This window comes from Aquarana catesbeiana, linkage group LG06, assembly GCF_042186555.1.
Source record: "Aquarana catesbeiana isolate 2022-GZ linkage group LG06, ASM4218655v1, whole genome shotgun sequence".
NCBI lineage: Eukaryota > Metazoa > Chordata > Amphibia > Anura > Ranidae > Aquarana > Aquarana catesbeiana.
This window is the reverse complement of record NC_133329.1, coordinates 105,364,088-105,384,738: the sequence shown is the minus strand read 5'-3', so window position 1 is coordinate 105,384,738 and position 20,651 is coordinate 105,364,088. Positions and strand designations below refer to the sequence as shown.

The 20,651-nt window shown below is 42.0% G+C and overlaps 1 protein-coding gene across 1 annotated transcript in view; it reads right to left on the bottom strand.

The window, feature by feature from the left end:
- The window catches only part of TELO2 (telomere maintenance 2), a 58,195-nt gene that overhangs the window by 8,241 nt on the left and 29,303 nt on the right, over positions 1 to 20,651 (bottom strand). Inside the window, exons 12-20 of the mRNA XM_073636605.1 lie at positions 19,148 to 19,236; positions 17,504 to 17,592; positions 13,039 to 13,155; positions 12,828 to 12,899; positions 10,663 to 10,851; positions 10,489 to 10,580; positions 6,630 to 6,729; positions 3,222 to 3,286; positions 57 to 172 (exon numbers count right to left, since the gene is read on the bottom strand). Of these exons, the coding sequence (XP_073492706.1) occupies positions 57 to 172; positions 3,222 to 3,286; positions 6,630 to 6,729; positions 10,489 to 10,580; positions 10,663 to 10,851; positions 12,828 to 12,899; positions 13,039 to 13,155; positions 17,504 to 17,592; positions 19,148 to 19,236 (929 nt within the window). The remainder of the gene's footprint in view (positions 1 to 56; positions 173 to 3,221; positions 3,287 to 6,629; positions 6,730 to 10,488; positions 10,581 to 10,662; positions 10,852 to 12,827; positions 12,900 to 13,038; positions 13,156 to 17,503; positions 17,593 to 19,147; positions 19,237 to 20,651) is intronic.

The window sequence follows — 20,651 nt, the reverse complement described above, 5'->3', positions numbered from 1 at the left end:
TAATTGCTAGCACAAGCAGGAAAAGACATTTCTGGGGATGAGTGAACATATCTCACCTTCTAACCAGCATTTCGTTTCCAGAACCTCATCTGCCATGTCAGTTATAAGCCTTTCCCAAGGAACACTCAGCAGCACGGTGGACACACAGAAGAGGAGACCCTGTCTGACAAAACTGTACAGAACACAGACGAGAATTATCAGAGTCGGTATATATGAGGAATACTTACCAAAGCCTGAACAAATGAGGACCAATTATCTGAGCCTGATCAGATGAGGACTATCTTGGGAGCAACCTCTTACTCTCATTGCAGCTCCAAAGCCCCTCCCTGCCTGGGAGCCATTCTGGGCAAGAGGCCCTGCTCTGCAGACAATGCCCTCGGCTTCCATTGGTAGGCAGTAGATCGGCTCTGTCTGCCTATCCTCCTATGTCCTCTGATTGGCTGCAGCACTGTATTTGAGCACAACAAGCCCAGGGCTCTGGATTTGTGATAGCGATTGCTACCTGGTTCCTGTACCTTCAACCTTGCCTGGTCTTCTCTGAATTCCCCAGTTACTGACCCAAGATGGCCCTAGATCGGACTTTAGAGGCAAAATGGGTGGTAGATGCTTTCCCGGGGGGTACACTAGACTACACATCGTACATGGCTGTTTTAATGAGCCCTTGGACTGTGTGCAGCCTTATTCATTTCTGATAGTTGCAGGACAGGCTGTCATCCACATCTAGAAGGACATACTTATGTTGTTAGTGAATATATAGATCACTAGTTCTTTGGATAAAATGCAGTTCCTGTAGGCCAGGGGTGTCCAAACTTTTTTCAAATAGGGCCAGATTTGATGAAGTGAACATGCGTGAGGGCCGACCATTTTGCCTGACATTCTTTGAACCAATAAAATTTGGTCTAAGTGTGTTTGTCCGAGCACTAATACACTGTCCAACAAGAATTCTCTTGCCTTTGTGGCTGTGTGTGGTAAAGAGATGAGCTCGGCTGTGTTATTTTGGATATATATATACATACATACATACATACATACATACATGTGGGTATGGACAGTATTCAGACCCACTTAAATTTTTCACTCTTTGTTATATTGCAGCCATTTGCTAAAATCATTTAAGTTCATTTTTTTTCCTCATTAACGTACACATAGCACCCCATATTGACAGAAAAACACAGAATTGTTGACATTTTTGCAGATTTATTAAAAAAGAAAAACTGAAATATCACATGGTCCTAAGTATTCAGACCCTTTGCTGTGACACTTATATATTTTTACTCAGGTGCTGTCCATTTCTTCTGATCATATTTGAGATGGTTCTACACCTTCATTTGAGTCCAGCTGTGTTTGATTATACTGATTGGACTTGATTAGGAAAGCCACACACCTGTCTATATAAGACCTTACAGCTCACAGTGCATGTCAGAGCAAATGAGAAACAGGAGGTCAAAGGAACTGCCTGAAGAGCTCAGAGACAGAATTGTGGCAAGACACAGATCTGGCCAAGGTTACAAAAAAAAATTTCTGCTGCACTTAAGATGGCGGGGGGGAAAAAGTGCATCTTATGTTGCGGAAAATACGGTATTCTACATGAGTGACATTTTTTGAGCTACTCGTCATACAGTTACTAGTATTGGTAGATTATGTTCCCTTACAGCCGGTTCACACATGGGCGACTTGTCAGGCGACCTAGCCGCCTGACAAGTCGCCTCCCGTTCTGTACAATGGAACCGTTCTAATCGGAGCGACGCAAGTCGCTCCGACTTAGAAGAAAGGTTCCTGTACTACTTTGGGGGCGACTTGCATAGACTTCTATACAGAAGTCGTCTTGCAAGTCGCCGCGGCAGTCGTGTGCAGGTCGCCTCGGTGAGGCGACCTGCAAGTCGTGCCGCTTCTAATGTGAACCGGCGCTTAGCTACACTGTGATTTTTAATGTTCATTGTGGACATTTCCATCTGTGGATGTTTTATGCTGACAAGATAGTGAGACCTGTTCCTTCCAACAACCCCTGAATGTGTCCTGACGAAGCGAAACACGTTGACGCATAGAGGCTCATTGTTGCCTATATGGTGTCAACATTTTTTGTTATGCCGTACGTTCATGATAATTGTGTGTTAATTGTTTGTGTTTTTTTATGCTTTCGATACTTGCTCTATGTATGATTAATTGTCATCAATAAAATATATTTTTTTATATTCTCTCATCCATTTTGACTCTAAAGTCCGATCTAGGGCCATCTTTGATCCTCTTTTTTTCTAAAATTTACTCCTAAATACAGATGTGGCTTTAGGAGTGGTTTTCCGATTCTTACCAGTTACTGACCCCTTGCTTGGATAATGGATTACTCTTCTTATTGTTGCCTGCCCTGACCCTTGCCAGGGCAACAGCTTGGAGTCCAGCCAGTCACTAGTCCTGGCCCTTCCTGCATATGGTACCTGCCTTGCTGACCACTGCAAGCTTGGAGTCCAGCCAGTCACTAGTCCTGGCCCTTCCTGCATATGGTACCTGCCTTGAATCCTTTCCACAGAGCAAAGCCATACGACATGTTACATGAACTTGCTCTGAGGGTTGCTGGACAGCAGCCGGGTCCTGTGAATATAGCATTGCACCTTAAAGAGTCCATCCTTATTTCTGTTTTTCACCTCTTTTTAAAGTGAAATTCCTCTTTCATTTGCAACTCCAAATCGTGTGGGCATTACCTAAGGTGCTCTGCATGCAACTGACTGGGAATGCCCACTCCTCCATACCCCTGCCCACAAAGGCATTTTGCTAGTTGTGGGCTGGCTATTGGGAGGAGTTATGCAAACTGCTTCAGGGTTGAGGGCTCTTTGGAGGAGTACTGATGCAGGGCGCTGTGATGTTTTAGGGAACCTATATACAGCACCCTACCTACCAGCCATAATCTGACTGCATTGCACAGAGAAGCACATAGACCTGGTGATTATTTACCTTAGTTCATAACCAGTGATGTCATGAAAATGGAAAATGTTTATTTTATCATTTCTTTGGCGTATTGATGAGGGAGGAAGGAAGCAGAGAAGGCAAAACATAAGCAGACTAAACCCCAGCTTTAGGAGCTTTCAGGTTTACACTATCGTCTGGGTCTCTCAACTCCTCCCTGACTGTTTATAACCTTTCCCCACCATCCAATTCAACAAAAAGTTTTGCTTTAACAAAGCGATAAGAATTGGAAAATCCAGATTACATAAAGCTGGCATACTCACGGGTCAGAATGAAAGTGGAGGACCCAAACAAACTCCAGCAGCGCTTTCCCCATCTGGGACACCACCTACAAAATATAACCATGATACTTTTTTAAAGGAATGCATAGTCATCTTTTATATATTATTCTCTTTTTAAAATATCGGGCAAATATTCAAATACTGTATACAAACAATCTCTATGATCTGCGGTATTAACAGACAGCGATGACAGAGTGATCATTGGAAGACCACACCACCCTCCCTCTGTCCTAACACATATGATACATCCAGACAGCAGAGCCTGTCAAAATGTATGTAAGCAGTGCTAAGCCTTCTTATACATCTTTAAAGCTAAACACTAGGCAAATCGCCAAATAAACAAATGAAATAACATATATTGGATTTGCATTTTTGTCCCTCCAGTCCCCAGATTTACACAACTCTGGCACAAAGCACAACCAATGTCTTGCAGGGTTGCCAGCCTGATTTTTTTTTCTGCTGGGGTTATGTAACACTTACAGGTTTACTCCTCTCCCAGTTTGTGACTTTACAGTAAAAGGAGAAGCATCAGGTAGACTCATCTCTTTGTCACTCTGTTCTTTCCTTCTAGCAGCATGTTTCCTGTTGGCACATAATCATTGCAGAACACTTGATTCTTGCTGACACTTGTGCTTCAACTCCTCCTAGATTTAGCTGTACAGCAGACTGTAAGGCCCCATTCACAGGGGTAGGACTCAATTGTGATCATCAGGCAATCTGTCTGCTGATCCTCTGCTGAGCGGAGCAGAATGGGCGGATGACAGGTCAGTGTCCGCTCTATGGGCGGCCGAGTGTAAACGGAACCCGCTTCCTGTTTACGGCAGACTGCCCTCCAATCCAATCTGCCTAGACAGAGGGGTATCCCCTTCCGTTTCTTTTTAGCGGACCAGATCGGATCCGGAAGTAGGCAGGTGTAAATGGACACAAGTTTGTTTACATCCACCAGTCCATAGGGGTGAACGGACCGTCCAATCAGGTCCACCTGAAAAACTCACTGGCAGTCATGATTAGAATAGTGGTGTGAAGGGGCCTCTGAGGCTGAAACCAATGTCAAGCTTTAGGTGCTTACACACTGCTTGTATTAAAAAAAAAAATACAAAATCTGTTTTTGTAAAGTGGTAGTAAACCCACTATTCTACAGGTACCGTGTTTCCCCAAAAATAAGCCCTACTGCGATTCTCGGGAAGGGCTGCAATATAAGCCCTACCCCGAAAATAAGCCCTAGTTTAAAGTGTTTGTTAAATCCCAAAAAGGCACTGCACTACAATATTACACAATGCAAAACATGCAAGATGCTGAAATCCATGTGTGACAAACACCTTCCGTATAGCTGATCCCCCCCGCTGCTTTCCTCCTCTTCCCCCAGCTGTCAGCAGGGATCTCGGCCCCCCTTCCCCCCTCCCTCTGCAGTGCTCAGAGCGGGGAAGGGAGCTCTGGCGGGCCATGGAAGCACCGAGTGGCGCTCAGCCGATCCCCCGCTGCTCTCCTCTTCTGCCAGCTGTCAGCAGGGGATCTCGGGCCCCCCTCCCCTCTGCAATGCTTGGAGCGTGCCCTGGACTGCACCAGAAAATTAGGGGCATTGCGGAAAGAGAGGATAAGCAGGTCACGGCGGCACTATAATAAAGGCACCCATCACAAATAGACCACAGAAAAATGCACAGTTCACACTACACAATAATGCAACACAGTGCGCCCCAGGATTTCACACCCACTTTTACTTGGTTCCACTGGCCACTGGGGATTCCAGACAGGCAGAGAGGGAGACGGGGAGAGAAGACAGCACATGTCAAGCCCTACCCCAAAAATAAGCCCTACTGGGTCTTTTGTTGCCAAAATTAATATAAGACCGGGGCTTATTTATTTTTGGGGAAACACGGTACTTTAAATATCTCCTAAACTTGCACTGAGTGTATACAGCGGGTGATGTTGCCGGCGTATGCATGCGCTCTGAAGGTCTGGCATACTGTGCCAGACCTTCAGAGCCCACACCGTAAATGGCGGCTTCCACGTGCATGCAAGGGAGTGATGTCATCGCGCCCCCGGCCACTCATGTAACCAGAGGCCACAAACCTGGAAAGAAGACCCTCCAGCGGTGACAGCGCAATGCTGGAGGGCTTCATTTTAAGGCAAGTATGCGATGCATACTAGCACATCATGACATTGCCTTGCAGGGGATTTTTTGAACTGCAGTTTACTACAGCTTTAACAAATAAAGAGCCGTGTTAATTTCTATCTTTTATATCTTGCCTGGAGTTCAGTTTTAAGATATGTAAATGTGGCTCTAAAGTCCGATCAACCCCCAGTACATTCAGAGCGCTAACGTCTATCAATCCTGAACCCCCAAAGAAAGTATTAGAGTCAGTAATAATCCTCCCTTAGGCAGACTAGTTATTTCAGGAAACACCATGTCCTATTAGTTTGCCCAATCAGGTGCCTAAAAAAGGACAACAATTGGTTTACACTTGTTGCAATGGAGTAACTAACAACTCAGACTAGTAACTTAGTAATATTTGTCTGTATTCTTTACAAAGAAATGCTATGTAGTAAATGGAATTTCTATATACCATCACTTGTTACTTTTGTGTAAAAAAAAAAAAAAAAAAAAAAGTGGAAAACTGCAAAACATCTCTTTGAACGCTGGAATATTTAAATAAATAAAAGGTACTAAATGAATAATTTGTCTTTCTGTCTTGCTTAATTTTATATAGGTATTTAATCTTTTTCTCTAAAGTTCAGCATTGGATACCAAAATTAAATTAAAGCTGAACTCCGGGATAAGCAATTATCTAAATACAAGGGTCATGCGTATTTTTACTTGGATTTTGGCGTGCTCTGTATATTTCTTCCAGATTATTGTAGTAATCCAGTGTGGATCTATGCCTTTATGCAGGAGCTTCCTGTAATAAAGACCGGTCACTGCTGCTCTCTCTCCCTGTGCAGCGTGACTGGTCTTGTCTCCACCTCTCCTGTAGTTTTCTGCAGGCAGCCTGTAGTGGGTGGAGCCTACTGGGTCCCTCCCACCGCTCTGTTCTCTGCACAACTTATGTGCAGCACAATGATGCGGTCACTGGTAATCTAATATGGTAATCTCTGGGTTTCACATGGTGCACACATACAGTACATACATAGTGTATGTAAATATACACATACAGATCAACTAAGGCTATAGAGGAATTTATTTGATTGTGAATGTTCCATGAAAAAGAGAATAGACGGTGGCATCTAGTGGGAGACAGACAGAAGTTGAGTACTTCATCAAAAGCTTTTGACAGCATACTGAAAAAGGTGTAGAGAAAGTCTTACTGTCCTATCACATATAGCTGGTGCATACACCCTGGGTTCCAAATCCACAATACTATCAGCAGGCCTATCCCTTCACATATACATTACCGTGGCATGCTGTGCCAGGTGCATCAATATGCCCAGTGTGTGTATCAGTCTTCCTAGGATGAGATGGTCTTCACCCAGAAGGTTAAATGTAACAACAGGCCTTTAAATTATGGAATGAAAAAAAAAAAGGGTTTACATTATACAATTATTCTAAACTTGTCTTCTCAGTGCAGAATTGATGAATGAGATAAAAGGAAAACAGAACAGTCCCTCCAGCAGTATAACTCTTTTCAGAACACTGAAAAATAGGAAATTATTGGTTAGTTACACCAATAGATCTAAAAGGCATTTTTTTTTTCAACAATTTTCTTCAGATTCCCAAAAGTCCACAATTATCCGGTCCACTAATTTTTTCAGCATAGGAAAGACACAGGAAGTCTTTCACCTTTGGTTTATAATGCTGGTTACGGGAGGATTAGACCCTGTCAAAAAAACGAACAAATGATGCCTAAACGCCAGGGCCGGCGCTTGGCTACCAGCGATCAACCACTCATGATTAATTATAAAACAAATGATAGTAAGGAAGTGAATTATTATTGTTAGTATATAACAGACAATGATAATGACTAAAAGAAAGGGAGGGGGCTAATGAGCGGATAAGCCCTAGGCAAAGCAAACTAAAACTAGGGGTGCCATTGTCAGCAAGGAGGAGAGACTCCATCTGTGAAAACAATAGGGGGTTGGGAGAAGAAGGTCCCTGGTAATGAGTCCTATGACCCTGGACACCAGGTGGACATCACCATCCATTGCCCATTGACACTGGGAGTGAGGAAGCAGACGCACTGCATTCTAGCTGGCCAGTTTCCCATCTAGCAACCGGGGGCACAGCGATCTGGACCCTGTGCCTACAGCAGTCCATCCATCTATCCAGCTGCATTCATTTGGGTCTGTGTCTCCGCTACAGGCTCATCCTTCCCCTTGTTTTCATGTGTGTCTCTCTTATACTTTTGTCAGTATTCACTTTTTATCCCTCTGAATTAAAACTTTTTTGGAACTTACTACACCAGAGTGGTTGCACTGTCTCTCCCCCCCCCTGTCAAATAAACTGTAGGTCGGTGCAGGATAACACCCCCCCCCTACCAAGCCCCAATTTTGCAGCAATACCATAAAGTGAGTACAAAAATCCTATTTTCTCTCTCATCCATTGAGAGACACAGAAGTCTTTCACCTTTGGGACCTCCGAAATCAGTCCAACTGAGGGGTGAGCAACACAGACATCAGAAACCTTTCAAGTTTGGGATGTCCAAAAGCAGTCCAACTGAGGAGTAGGCGTCACAAACGCTCAAAGACCCACCTGGAGGACCTTATGCTGACATCAGATGAGGCTTTAAAATCCACCTTGTGGCACTTGGAGAATGAGCAAACAGAAGATCAGGTAAAAGCCTTGAAATTACAAAAAGAGAACCAGTTTACATAAAAGAAGCAGTGGACAAGAGATAGACTCACAGCCTAAACCACATCCATTCAATAGAGGAAAACTTCCTTTGGATGACCTAGATGCGCATAGAAGAATGGAATAACAGTGTCCTGGTTGAGTTAAAAGGCAGAAACTACCTTTGGCAAGAAGGAAGTCTGGGGGCCTAAACACCACCTTGCCCCAATACAAAACCAGGAAAAGTTCCTTGCAGTATAAGGCCACCAGTTCAGATGTTTGCCTCACAGATGCGATGGCTACAAGAAACAAAGACTTGTGGGTTAAGGTGGAGAGAGGAGTGACTAATGGATTCAGATGGCAGTTTCTGAAGTGCAGAGAGAACCAGATTCAGATCCCACAGAGATGGAGAAGTTACATGGGAGACCCCATGTACAAAAGTCCTTATTCGAGAATAATATGATCTCTGAAACAGAAAAGAAATGGCAAAAACCTGACCCTTGATGGTGCTGAATGCCAGACACTGGTCCATACTGAGCTGTATAAAGGAGAGTTTTTCTCACAGAAAAACTCATGTGGGGAAAGCCTTGAGACTCCAAATGAAGTATGGCTTCAATGTCTGGCAACAGACCTTGTGGTAGGATTCCTAGCTTTCAGAATTGTAGGATTCACAGACTCAAACATGTCCCTGTTACTCAGAACCTAGTCTTTAACAGCCATGCCAATGACCGTGAAGCAGGATGGCAAATCAGTCCTTAGTGCATGTGATTCTTATGATCTGGTAGAGCCCATGGGACAACTGTGGTACATCCAACCTGGTAAGGCTCCTGGCATCTGCCTGAGCCACTCCAGCCTAATGAGAATCAACTGAATGTCCACCAGTTTATTGCTGCAAAGCAGATGAGGAAGAAGTTTCAGGGGAGGAAAGGCATAGATCAGGACGTACTAATCCCACACATAGCCATTAGAGCATCCTATACTTCCGCTAGCAGATCCCTGTAGAATCCCTGGAGATTAACCTGTCTAGTTTGTTGTCATACCTGGATGCCAGGAGGTGATAGACAAATCAGTCTGTTCAGAGACTGAATCGGCTTGTTCCACCACGACAGAACTTTGCATTCTAGAGGTCTGGGCTGAAATTGGGCAAATGGACTATCTTGAAAGAGGCTACCATCAAACCTAGGACTCACAAGCAAAAGCAGAGAGTGGGACAGCTCCTGTACTGAGGAGTTTGAATCTGAGACTCAAACATATGAAATTTCTCCTTTGGAAGGAACACTCTTGCCTGAGCTGTGTCCAGAACTAGATCCAGATACTACAAATAATTGATTCCAATGATAATATATGAAGGTACAGGATAAATCTAAATCCTAAAATTTGATGGTAAATTTCATGTTGTCCAAAAAAGCCCACACTGACTGTTCTCTCAACAGGTGGTTATCTAAGTATCCCACAATGGGTGAACACTCAAGGTGCGGATGAAAGGCTAAAAGGGGCCAAAGAGCAGGGCCATGGAGTAGTGGTTAAGGGACCCACAGCAAAAAGGAGGAATCACACAGATGGAGCCATGTAAGTAAGCATCCTTGAGTTTTACTGTCAAGTCAGAAAGTCTCTGATGAAGAAAGGCAGTAACAGATTTGATTCCATGTGAAATTTTTGGACATTCAGAGCTTTGAGATCCAGTTAAGGAATTTTGACCAGTCAAACATGGTTTGAAAAAATAAGGTCACAGTCAAAAATGGATGAAGGACAGGGCCTGCCAGCAAGAACAAAGCTCTTGCTTCCAAGAGCTTATCAATTGGGTCTTTGGGTCAATGATATGCAGGCCAGGAATAGTAAGCACCCCATTAAAGCTCTAAGCAATCCAACATCTCTGGACCTGGAAAACCTCTGCAGCTGACTAATACCAGAATGCAGTCTGAAAAGCACTCCAGGTGATCCGAGCATCCAAAAGGTAATTTCCAGCCTATCCCACACATGCAGTCTAGCGGAGTGCAGATGTGGTATTCCAAAAGTCAGGCTGAGTAGAACCACACCGATAAGCTGTAATAGATAAAAGGAACCTCCAGTTAATGTACAGAAGAGTGCAGAGAAGGAAAAGTTCCCCATCAATGGCGTCAGTGGGTGGAATAGTGCCCCATTAATGATTTCAGTTGGAGGAATAGTGCTCCAAGAGCCGGATAAAGGCAAGCAAAGGGCCATAGTTGAGACAATACCAAAAACTGAAGCATTCTAATTAATGGGCAGGGTTATCCTGAGCTGGCCTACAGTTTTTGTGGTTTGCTAGTGTCCAATCCTCCTGTAGGCGGCAGTATACTCCAAAGCTTAAAGACTTCCCGTGTCCCTCAATGGACAAGAAAGACTGAAGAAGCCACCACATCTAAGACATGGTATGCTGCAATATATTACATTTATGTTTTGGTTTTAGTGCATGACAACTAAAAGAAGATTCACTTCATATGTTGCAACCAATATTGTTATATTTACCTGTCATAGTTCTGGATGAGAGGGAAGAAAAAGTAGCCAGCAACAGCATGAAATCTGTTTGGGGTTGGAGCTGGGGTGGCTCTTGTCTGACCCTACAGACAGTAGAACAAATGTCATGATTCTGTGCATGTGTATGGTACACGTTGCCCTAAGTTTTTTATTTCAGGCAGATACCTTAGCAAAGCGTTTAGTCTTGCTTGCGATCCTCTCCTCCACAACTTTCCTCCAATCAACAGGTGCCTCACTCTGATGTGTCACCACAGGGTGTCTAGCTGAAAGGCGATCTTCAGCCTCTTCTTCAGGACCTACCAGTTTTATTGGGGTTGTAGCATCTGAAAGTTCCTGAGCAGCTGATGCCAAAACCTGCCAAAAGAGGAACATTTAAAGACACAGGGAAAAACCATACTGGCCAGAAGACAGGACCTAGCTCAGTGCTGCTGCTGTAGTCTGCCTGACAACATTGGACCTTTTTTTTTCCCAAGTGTCTGAAATAAGAATGGAGACTAGACAATAGAGACTTATGTCACTCTGGTACAAGGCTGACGTGTCTACACCAGTGTTTCTCAACTCCAGTCCTCAAGGCGCCCCAACAGGTCATGTTTTCAGGATGACAGGTGATTTGTACAGGTGATTTGATCAGTTTCACTGCCTTAGTAATTACCACAGCTGTTTTATCCGAGGGAAATCCTGAAAACATGACCTGTTGGGGCACCTTGAGGACTGGAGTTGAGAAACACTGGTTTACACCACCGGAGACAGATGATGTAATCATTCACATAATCTTACTGCCTCTGCCCTTATACAGCAGATTAATGTTGACTAAAATATGTACATCATTTGCACTTCAGACTATTTCAGAAACTTATTGGTTTGCTTTATTCTGTATTATGTTTCACTTACTGAACTAATCATGTATAAGGCATGAATCTATTTAAAACTGAAATTTAATCCTAAAGTTTAAGTTGGTTCCTCCCTTTCCCCCTCATCAACATGCTAATGAAATATTTAAATAAAGCTTTTTCATTGGTATTGCATACCCCAATTTAGACCCACTGATATTATCAAGGGGTCTTCATGCTTTTCTATGCAATGCAGGCAGATCATGGCTGGTGGGAGAGGCTGGCAGGGTGCTTTACATAACTTGCTGAAATCATCAAAGCACCCTGTCTCAGTGTTCCTCTCAATAGCTGGGAGACTTGATGTAAGAAATAAGCTGGCTCTTGGGAGGAATAATGCATATATCAAAATGCCCACATGTGATGTTGAGTCTTCATGATTGAAAGAAATCGAATGCAATGAGGTGGGCTCCATGCGACTTGCTGCAGCTTCAAATGCACACTACGAAAAGCTTACAGAGTGCAGTGAACATCAAATACAAGAGAGGAGCCTGTACAATTGTGCAAGACTAGGAATAAGGCTGGAGTTCAGCTTTGAGGACGTTTCTGCATACAGAACTTTACTTAATTCACTTTTACTTATTTTACTTTAAAGCACTACATTCAATGACTTAAATCTTTGCACATGTGGGTAGCTGCCTAAATAATATTATCACCTTATCCCTTAACACCTCCAGAGGGGTCCTGAGGGGCTGCAGGCTCCAGATTTCACGTCACGTGGCTTCGCCCCCCCCCCCCCCCCCGATCAAAGTTTCACCCCCCCCCTAAAGCCCCCTGACCACCCCCTCCGCCCTGGATGCTATGCCCACTGCTGAGCTTCTTTCCCAGTACAGCACTCTATACTGTTCCTCCTCCACAGGGCTGAAATCACATTCTTTTACAACACATCCAGTCAGCCACGATCTGCACAGGGTGTATCTGCCTACTGCAACTACACTGCTGTACCAACCAGGGGATTTCACAGGTCAGATCGGCAACATAAAACCCAGATACACCCTGTGAATGCTGACAGACTGTGTGTAAAGGAATTTGATTTCAGCCTTGTGTATTGGGGGGGGGGGGGGGGCTGTTTATAGTGCTGGAATGGGAAAGCCATTCCAGCACTATGCCAAATGACCTGCCAGGGGTCCCTGTCCTCTGATTCTCCTGTCCTCTGATTCTCCAGGGGTTTCCCCCCTGTCCTTTAATGTAAGGAGGAACTCAGCAAACTCTAAACTCTTAAGCCACTTTGAGTATCTTGGCGTGAGGTGGGTGTATCTGCACACATGGTGGTAGTGGGGGGGACCCAGGTCAACTTTTACATCGGGGCCCACAAGCTTCAAGCTACGCCTCTGGAAGTTGGTCTATACCTCAAGGCCATTAAGTGCGCAAACAAACCAACTCCATGCTGGAATGGTGCATCTGATGGTACAAAACTCATCATTGCATTAGAGGCATACTTACATCCAAAATGTCCATTCTCTGTCTCAGGCTGTAGTTTGGGGAATAGAATTCTCCAGTAAGATACTGCGACACCTGTCAAGAGAGTAAGGCTCAAGCTACAATCACATAAAGCTGCCCACAAAACAAGGCATCAATACTTGGAATTTAAGACTGTAGATTTTACTCCACTTTAGTGTAAATACAGTGCTGTTGGATGGTTGGAAAGTCTTACCAGCACAGGATCTGTAACAGTGACAGCAACCATAGCTGCAAACCTCAGCTGTGTGAAATTCTCTACTCCAGGACAGTCACCAAGGTGTAAAAGAATTTTGGCAAGTTCTGTACTGACCTGCATGAAAAAGGACAATGAAAGGCAGTTAGTGGTTTGCTGCAAAATAGACTCCATCTGCACAGATGTGACATGGCCAAGCAGATATGTGAACAGAAGACTGACAATTATTTTGTAATCCGTTTCCAACTTCAACTTGTTCATTTAACCCCTTCATGCCTAATGCCCTGTACACACGACCGGTTTTCCCATCAGAATAAACTCTGAAGGTTTTTCCGACGGAATTCCACTCAAGCTGTCTTGCCTACACACGGTCACACCAAATTCCGACCGTCCAGAACGCGGTGACGTACAACACGTACGGACTAGAAAACGGAAGTTCAATAGCCAGTTGCCAATAGCTTCTGTCTCGTACTTGCTTCAGAGCATGCGTCGTTTTTGGTCCATCGGAACAGCATACAGACAAGCGGTTTTCCTGATAGGAATTGGTTCTGTCGGAAAAATTTAGAACATGTTCTCTTTCTAGGTTCGTCAGAATTTGACGTAGAAAGTCCGATGGGGCATACACACGATCGGCATATACGATGAAAAGCTCCCGTCGGACTTTTTCTGTCGGACATTCCGCTCGTGTGTACACAGCATAAGCTTTTTTTTCTGACACTTGTTGCTTACAAGTTAAAATCAGTAGGTTTTGCTAGAAAAATTACTTAGAACCCCCAAACATTATATATATATTTTTTTAATCAGAGACCCTAGAGCAGGGGTATGCAATTAGCGGACCTCCAGCTGTTGCAAAACTACAAGTCTCATCATGCCTCTGCCTCTGGGTGTCATGCTTGTGGCTGTCAGAGTCTTGCTACGCCTTGTTGGGACTTGTAGTTCTGCAACAGCTGGAGGTCCGCTAATTGCATATCCCTGCCCTAAAGAATAAAATGTTGCAATGCTTTATGTCACACTGTATTTGTGCAGCGGTCTTTCAAATGCATTTATTTATATATATATATATATATATATATATATATATATATATATATATATATATATATATATATATATATATATATATATATTTATACTTTCATGAATTAAAAAAAAAACAAAAAAAAAAAAAAACAGTAAAGTTAGCCCAATTTTTTTGTATAATGTGAAAGATAATGTTACGCAGAGTAAATAGATACCTAATATGTCATGCTTTAAAACCCCGCACAATTGTGGAATGGCAACAAACTATGGTACTTAAAGATCTCCATAGGCAATGCTTTAAAAATTTTTAACGGTTACCAGTTTAGAGTTAGAGGAGATCTAGTGCTAGAATTATTGCTCTCAAACTAAAAATCACGGCAATACCTCACATGTGTGGTTTGAACGCGGTTTACATTTGCGGGCGCAACTTACGTACGCGTTCGCTTCTGCGCGCGAGCACGGAGGGATGGGGTGCTTTAAAATTTTTATTATTTATTTATCTTACACTGTCACTTTATAAAAAACTTTTATCACTTTTTTGCTGTCACAAGGAATGTAAACATCCCTTGTGACAGTAATAGGCAGTGACTGGTACTCTTTGTGGAGGGATCTGGGGTCTATAATCCCTCCTTTGCACGTAAAAGTAGGGCTGAAACAACTAATCGATTAATCGTCAACTAATCGATTATGAAATTAATCGATTACTATTTTCATAAATCGATTAATCGGCCAGTAACATAATGGGGTTAAAAAAATAAATAAAATGAGTCCTTTATAGTACAAAAAAGAGCAAATAATTGCTACTGTAAATATTACTTTAACAGTTCTACAGTAAAAAAAAAAAAAAAAACAAAAAAAACCCAACCCCTTACAGTAATGCTGATCAGCTTTTTTTGTACTATAAAGGGCTAATTTTAGTTTTTTTAACCCCATTAAGTTACTAAACGTCTTAGACCTGGTTCACATCTATGTTTTTTTTGGTGCTCTTTGCAGAAACGCACTACAGTTACATGGTTTCCTACGGGACAAGTTCATATGCTTTTTCAGCCGTTGCGTATTTGGAAAGGGTCAAGGACTTTTAACGCAAAACGGTGCTTTTTTGGTTCAATATACTTCAATGGAGAAGCTGCAGAAAAGCATGTAATGCGTTTTTGCAGCAATTTGTGTTTTTTAATCTGCCCAACAACAAATTGGCCAAAAAAAATAGCAAAAACGCAAATCACAGCAAAATCACGTGCACAAAAAACAAAACGCACAGCAAAAAGCACTGCAGAAACAGATCAAAAGCAAACTGCATAGGTGTGTACCAAGCCTTATGGTGGCCACACGGATCAATATAGTCAGTATATCTCCTCTATTAGTATATACAGTATATCTCTTCTGTCTGTTATTCTCAGAGTGGATTCGATATTTTGCTCCCCAACCATATAGTTGGTTATTTATATTTACCACTGCATAGAAATATTTAAGAATAAATTGCCTTTTTTTAAAAAACTTTACATATTAACTAAATTATACACCACACTGTTTTCTAAGGTTATTAATTGATTAATCGAAACAATAATCGGCCAACTAATCGATTATGAAAATAAGTTAGTTGCAGCCCTACGTAAAAGCATTCAAAACGCCAAGTTTGGCTGTTTTGAATACTGTCATTTTTTTAAATCTGGCGCCTTTAAGGCTTCAGTAAACCGGAAGTATTGTCATGACATCGCTTCCGGGTTAATAGAACTGAGACCCGATCAAAGCCCATTGTGGCTTAGTTGGGGTCTAGTCGCTCTGGCCACCCGATGAGACGGGAGAGCCTGGGTGAGCCCCGGAAAGTGGCGGGAGGAGGGGGTCGTCCGCTCCCGAGAACAAATCGAGCGGCTTCTTAGCCGCACCGATTGTTATCATAAGAAAGCCAACCGCCGGCGCTAAAAAAAAACGGTACCAAGGGTGATGCCTTCAAAAAAATATGCCGTTATTTACCTCTGTGGAGGCAACCTCCGGAAAACAGGGTCTTATCTCCTCCCTATAAAAACAACTGCTAGAAAAGTACCTGACTAACCTAGCCCTTCCAAGTCGTAATGGGTGGAAGTGGGATCTGGGCGAGATCTCAGAAGATTTCTGGTTTAATATATTAGTTTAATATGCAGAGACTCACTAAATTATTCATCATCCACAGGGTATATCGTACTCCCCTTAAGTTATTTAAATCGGGTTGTAAGCCTACCCCGGACTGCCCACGATGTCAGGGTAGTCCAGCAAATTTTTTTCTATAAGCTCTGGAAGTGTCCCAAGTTGGTTCAATTTTTTGCGAAAATTTTGAAAAAAAAAAAAAATAATAATAATTTCTTTGTTTCTGTTATAAAATTTTGTAAAAAAGTAAGTTTTCTCCTTTAATGATGGGCACTGATAAGGTGGCACCAATGAGATGGCACTGACGATGAGCACTGATAGGCATCACTGAAGGCAATGGCAGGCATTATTAATGGGCACTGATTGGCAGCTGCCTGGGCACTGATTGGCATATCCCTGGTGGTCTAGGGTGGCATACCTGTTGGGGTTCCTTTGTGGGCACCCCTGGTGGTCCTGGGCGGGCATCCGCGGGGGGCTGTGCTGGGAAACAATCAGCACAGACCCCCCCTGTCAGGAGGGCAGCTGATTGGCTCTTGTCTACTTGCGTCTGTCAGACACAAATGAGAAAAGCCGATAAACGGCTCTCCCTGTTTACATCGTGATCAGCCATGATTGGACACGGTTGATCACGTGGTAAAGAGCCTCCGTCAGACTGACACACCACACCAACGATCGCCGCGCTGCCGCCCCCACGGGCGCGCGATCGGGACTTATCCTGCTGGACATCATATGACGCCCAGTCAGGATAACTGAACCATTTCCCGGCCATCATTTTGCTATAGGCCAGGCGGGAAGTGGTTAAAAAAAAATAAAAAATCAAGGCTTTAATATCGCTTTAAGCTTTGAGATGTATCGGTTTCCATTTCTATGTCTTACATTTTTGTGCTACTTTTTGGACACTTGGCCATTTTTGATCCGCTATTCTATGAATACGTTTCTTCCTTTCTACTTTATTTATATGTGAGCTTTGTAAAAGTTTGAAACTTTTCAATAAAAAGCATTTTGGGAAAAAAAAAAAAAACCTTGAAGCTGATTGGTTTCTATGAAGAGCTGCACCAGATTTCCAGATTTTGCAATCTCCAGTTTTAGTAAGTCAACTCCATTGTGTGCAGTCAGTCATATACACTAGATCCATATGATAAAATGTACCAGAAAGTAAATATTTGTACTAAAATGAACATGCACATATGTTAAATAAAACTGTACTTTAGATCTACACATCAAATGCTATATATTTTCTTTATTTGCTCGATCAGAACCAACATAATAAGGGCTTTAAGGAACATCTCTAGTTCTCGGACCCATTATAAGTTTATTCCAGTACCTCTTTGGTGGCAGCAGAGTTTGAGCGGATCAGGGTGGCCAGTGAAGACATTGTTACTTCCACTTTCTCCACATCCTCTGATAACAGAACTACAAAGAGAAAATAAAAATAAAAATGATGAGACCAAGATAATCCTTATTAAAAATATGTGACCCATAACAGAGTACTCTAGCCATAGCAATATTAATGAAATCCAATAACTAGGGCTGAAACAACTAATCGATGAATCGACAACTGATCGATTATGAAATTAATCAATTACTATTTTCATAATCGATTAATCGGCCAGTAACATAATGGGGTTAAAAAAAAACTAAAATTAGTCCTTTTATAGTACAAAAAGAGCAAATAATCGCTACTGTAAATATTACTTTCACAGTTCTACAGTAAAAAAAAAAATGAACCCCTTACAGTAGCGATTATTTGCTTTTTTTGTACTATAAAGGGCTAATTTTAGTTTTTTTAACCCCATTATGTTACTAAACTTCTTAGATCTGGTTCGCATCTAGGTGTTCTTTGGTGCTTTTTGCAGAAACGCACTACAGTTCCTTTACATGGTTTCCTATGGGACACGTTCACATCTATGCTTTTTCAGCCACTGCGTATTTGGACGTTTTTTAAAACGCAAAGCGGGGCTTTTTTGGTTCAATATAGTTCAATGGAGAAGCTGCAGAAAAGCATGTAATGCGTTTTTGCAGCAATTTGTGTTTTTTATTCTGCCCAACAACAAATTGGCCAAAAAAAATGCATAAACGCAAATCAAAGCAAAATCACGTGCGAAAAAATCAAAACGCACAGCAAAAAGCACTGCAGAAACAGATCAAAAGCAAACTGCATAGGTGTGTACTGAGCCTTATGCTGCCCACATAGATCAATTTTCAGACTAGAATATTCAGACGAAAAATCTTTGTACATTCACTGAATGAAAGAACGTTTGAAATTTTCACTTGTTTTTAACATTCTGAATGAATGTAATTTCTGAACGAAAACCACATACACTGTCTGAAAATTCCTTTGACCAAGAAGTTTTCTATTATTTCCAAATTTTCCCATCACTGTGGTCGAAAATGAACGTCGATTTGACCCCACTAACGATTAGAAAATCAAACAAACTTTCTTAAAATGATTTTTTTTTAAGGAAGACATTGTTTTTTTTAAATAAAAAAGTTTGATGTCTGAGTCTGATGATATTTACCAGATTCACCCTTTAATAGCATATACAGTATATCTCCTCTAATAGCATATACAGTATATCTCCTCTAATAGCATATACAGTATATCTCCTCTAATAGTATATACAGTATATCTCCTCTAATAGTATATACAGTATATCTCCTCTAATAGTATATACAGTATATCTCTTCTGTCTGTTATTCTCAGAGTGGATTAGATATTTTGCTCCCTGACCATATAGTTGGTTATTTATATTTACCACTGCATAAAAGATATTTAAGAATAAATTGCCCTTTTTCTAAAAAAAACTTTACATATTAACTAAATTATACACCACACTCTTTTTTTAAGGTTATTAACCGATTAATCTAAACAATAATCGGCCAACTAATCGATTATGAAAATAATCGTTAGTTGCAGCCCTACCAATAACTGGTATAAATAGATGAACCAAATGGGTGTCCATCTCACCTTCCATACAATCCCGAATATACGATGGAGTTTTGTTCTTTTTCAGCTCGGTGTCTGCACTCATGTCATATGGAGTCAGGTCATCATCACTGTTGTGGAGATTTGGAAAAAGCATTGGCAAAAGTTAAAAGAAACTGGTCAGGACAATTAAAGGTTCACTTCAAAAGAGACCCTGTCCCCCCTTTCCCATTCAAGGCAAAGTGAGGCGGTCTCTTTAAAGCCCAGAAGACAGAAGCAGCCGGATAAATTCTGCAGTGTTTAGAAATATACTGTCAGACCAGATTCAGCCAAATGCAGCAAAGTTGATTGGACGGCGCTTTACAGTACAGATGGACAATGATCCAAAACACTGCAAAAGCAACCCAGGAGCTTTTGAAGGAAAAGTGGAATATTCTGCAGAGTCAATCAACTGATCTCAACCCAATTAAGCATGCAGGCAAGGCATGAAGGCAAAACTAAAAAGGCAGAAAGAGCCACAAACAAAGAACAACTGAAGACAGCTGCAGTTAGAGCCTGGCAAAGCGTCAGAAAGGATGAAACACAGTCCTTGGTAATGTCCATGGGTTCCAGACTTCAGGCAGTCATTGCCAGAAAAGGATTCTCACCAAATTATTCAAAATGAACATTTTATTTATAATTAAATTAATTTGTCCAATTACATTTGAGCCCCTGAAAATGGGGGGACTGCGCATAAAAATGGTTGCAGTTCCTAAAATTTGTACTTGATATTTATGTTCAACCCCTTGAATTAAAGGTTAAAGTCTGCACTTCATATTCATTTGGATTGTTTCGTTTTAAAATTTTATTCTGGTGGCATACAGAGCCAAAAGTATGAAAATTGTGCAGGTGTCCAACTATATATGGACCTAACTGTATGTGGTCATCCACTGGGTCTAGGTGCGGTCACAAGCAGGGGTGCAGATTTGTGCTGTATTATTCTTGAATTTTTGCATGGACTGCAGCAACAATTAAAAAGCAGACAGATGTAGGGAAGGTCGGTCAAGCACTAGAGGGCACCTACTATTTCTTGTGGATTTTGTACTTTTATTTTATAGCTTTAAAAGTAAATCTATCATAAAAGCAAAAGTTTTCATCATTAGATCCAGGGATACAAGGAGCTAAAATTCTGCAAAGCCTTTAACTGTAAAAACCAAGCCTTCTTCCACTCACTCCGAATCAGATGTCAGGAACTGGTCCAGTAGAAGCAATGCAGGATCCTGGGCTCTCCTGCCCCCAAATCCATACTCACAACACCACAACTGAGCTAATGGACTACATGGGATGATAATGAACATAAAGGTCGCCATTATACTACATCTACTGTGTTTGGTACATTAGAAATATTGGATTATTTTACTTTATTGTAGCACTGACAGCACACAGAAGTTAACTGACATTGCAGCTATTGTGCAGAGGGGTACAGCCCACAGGAGGCAAGCAATGCCTTATATCATTTTGCTTCCTGCCCATCCTCCTGGAGAAGGGCTTATATTCCCATAGATTA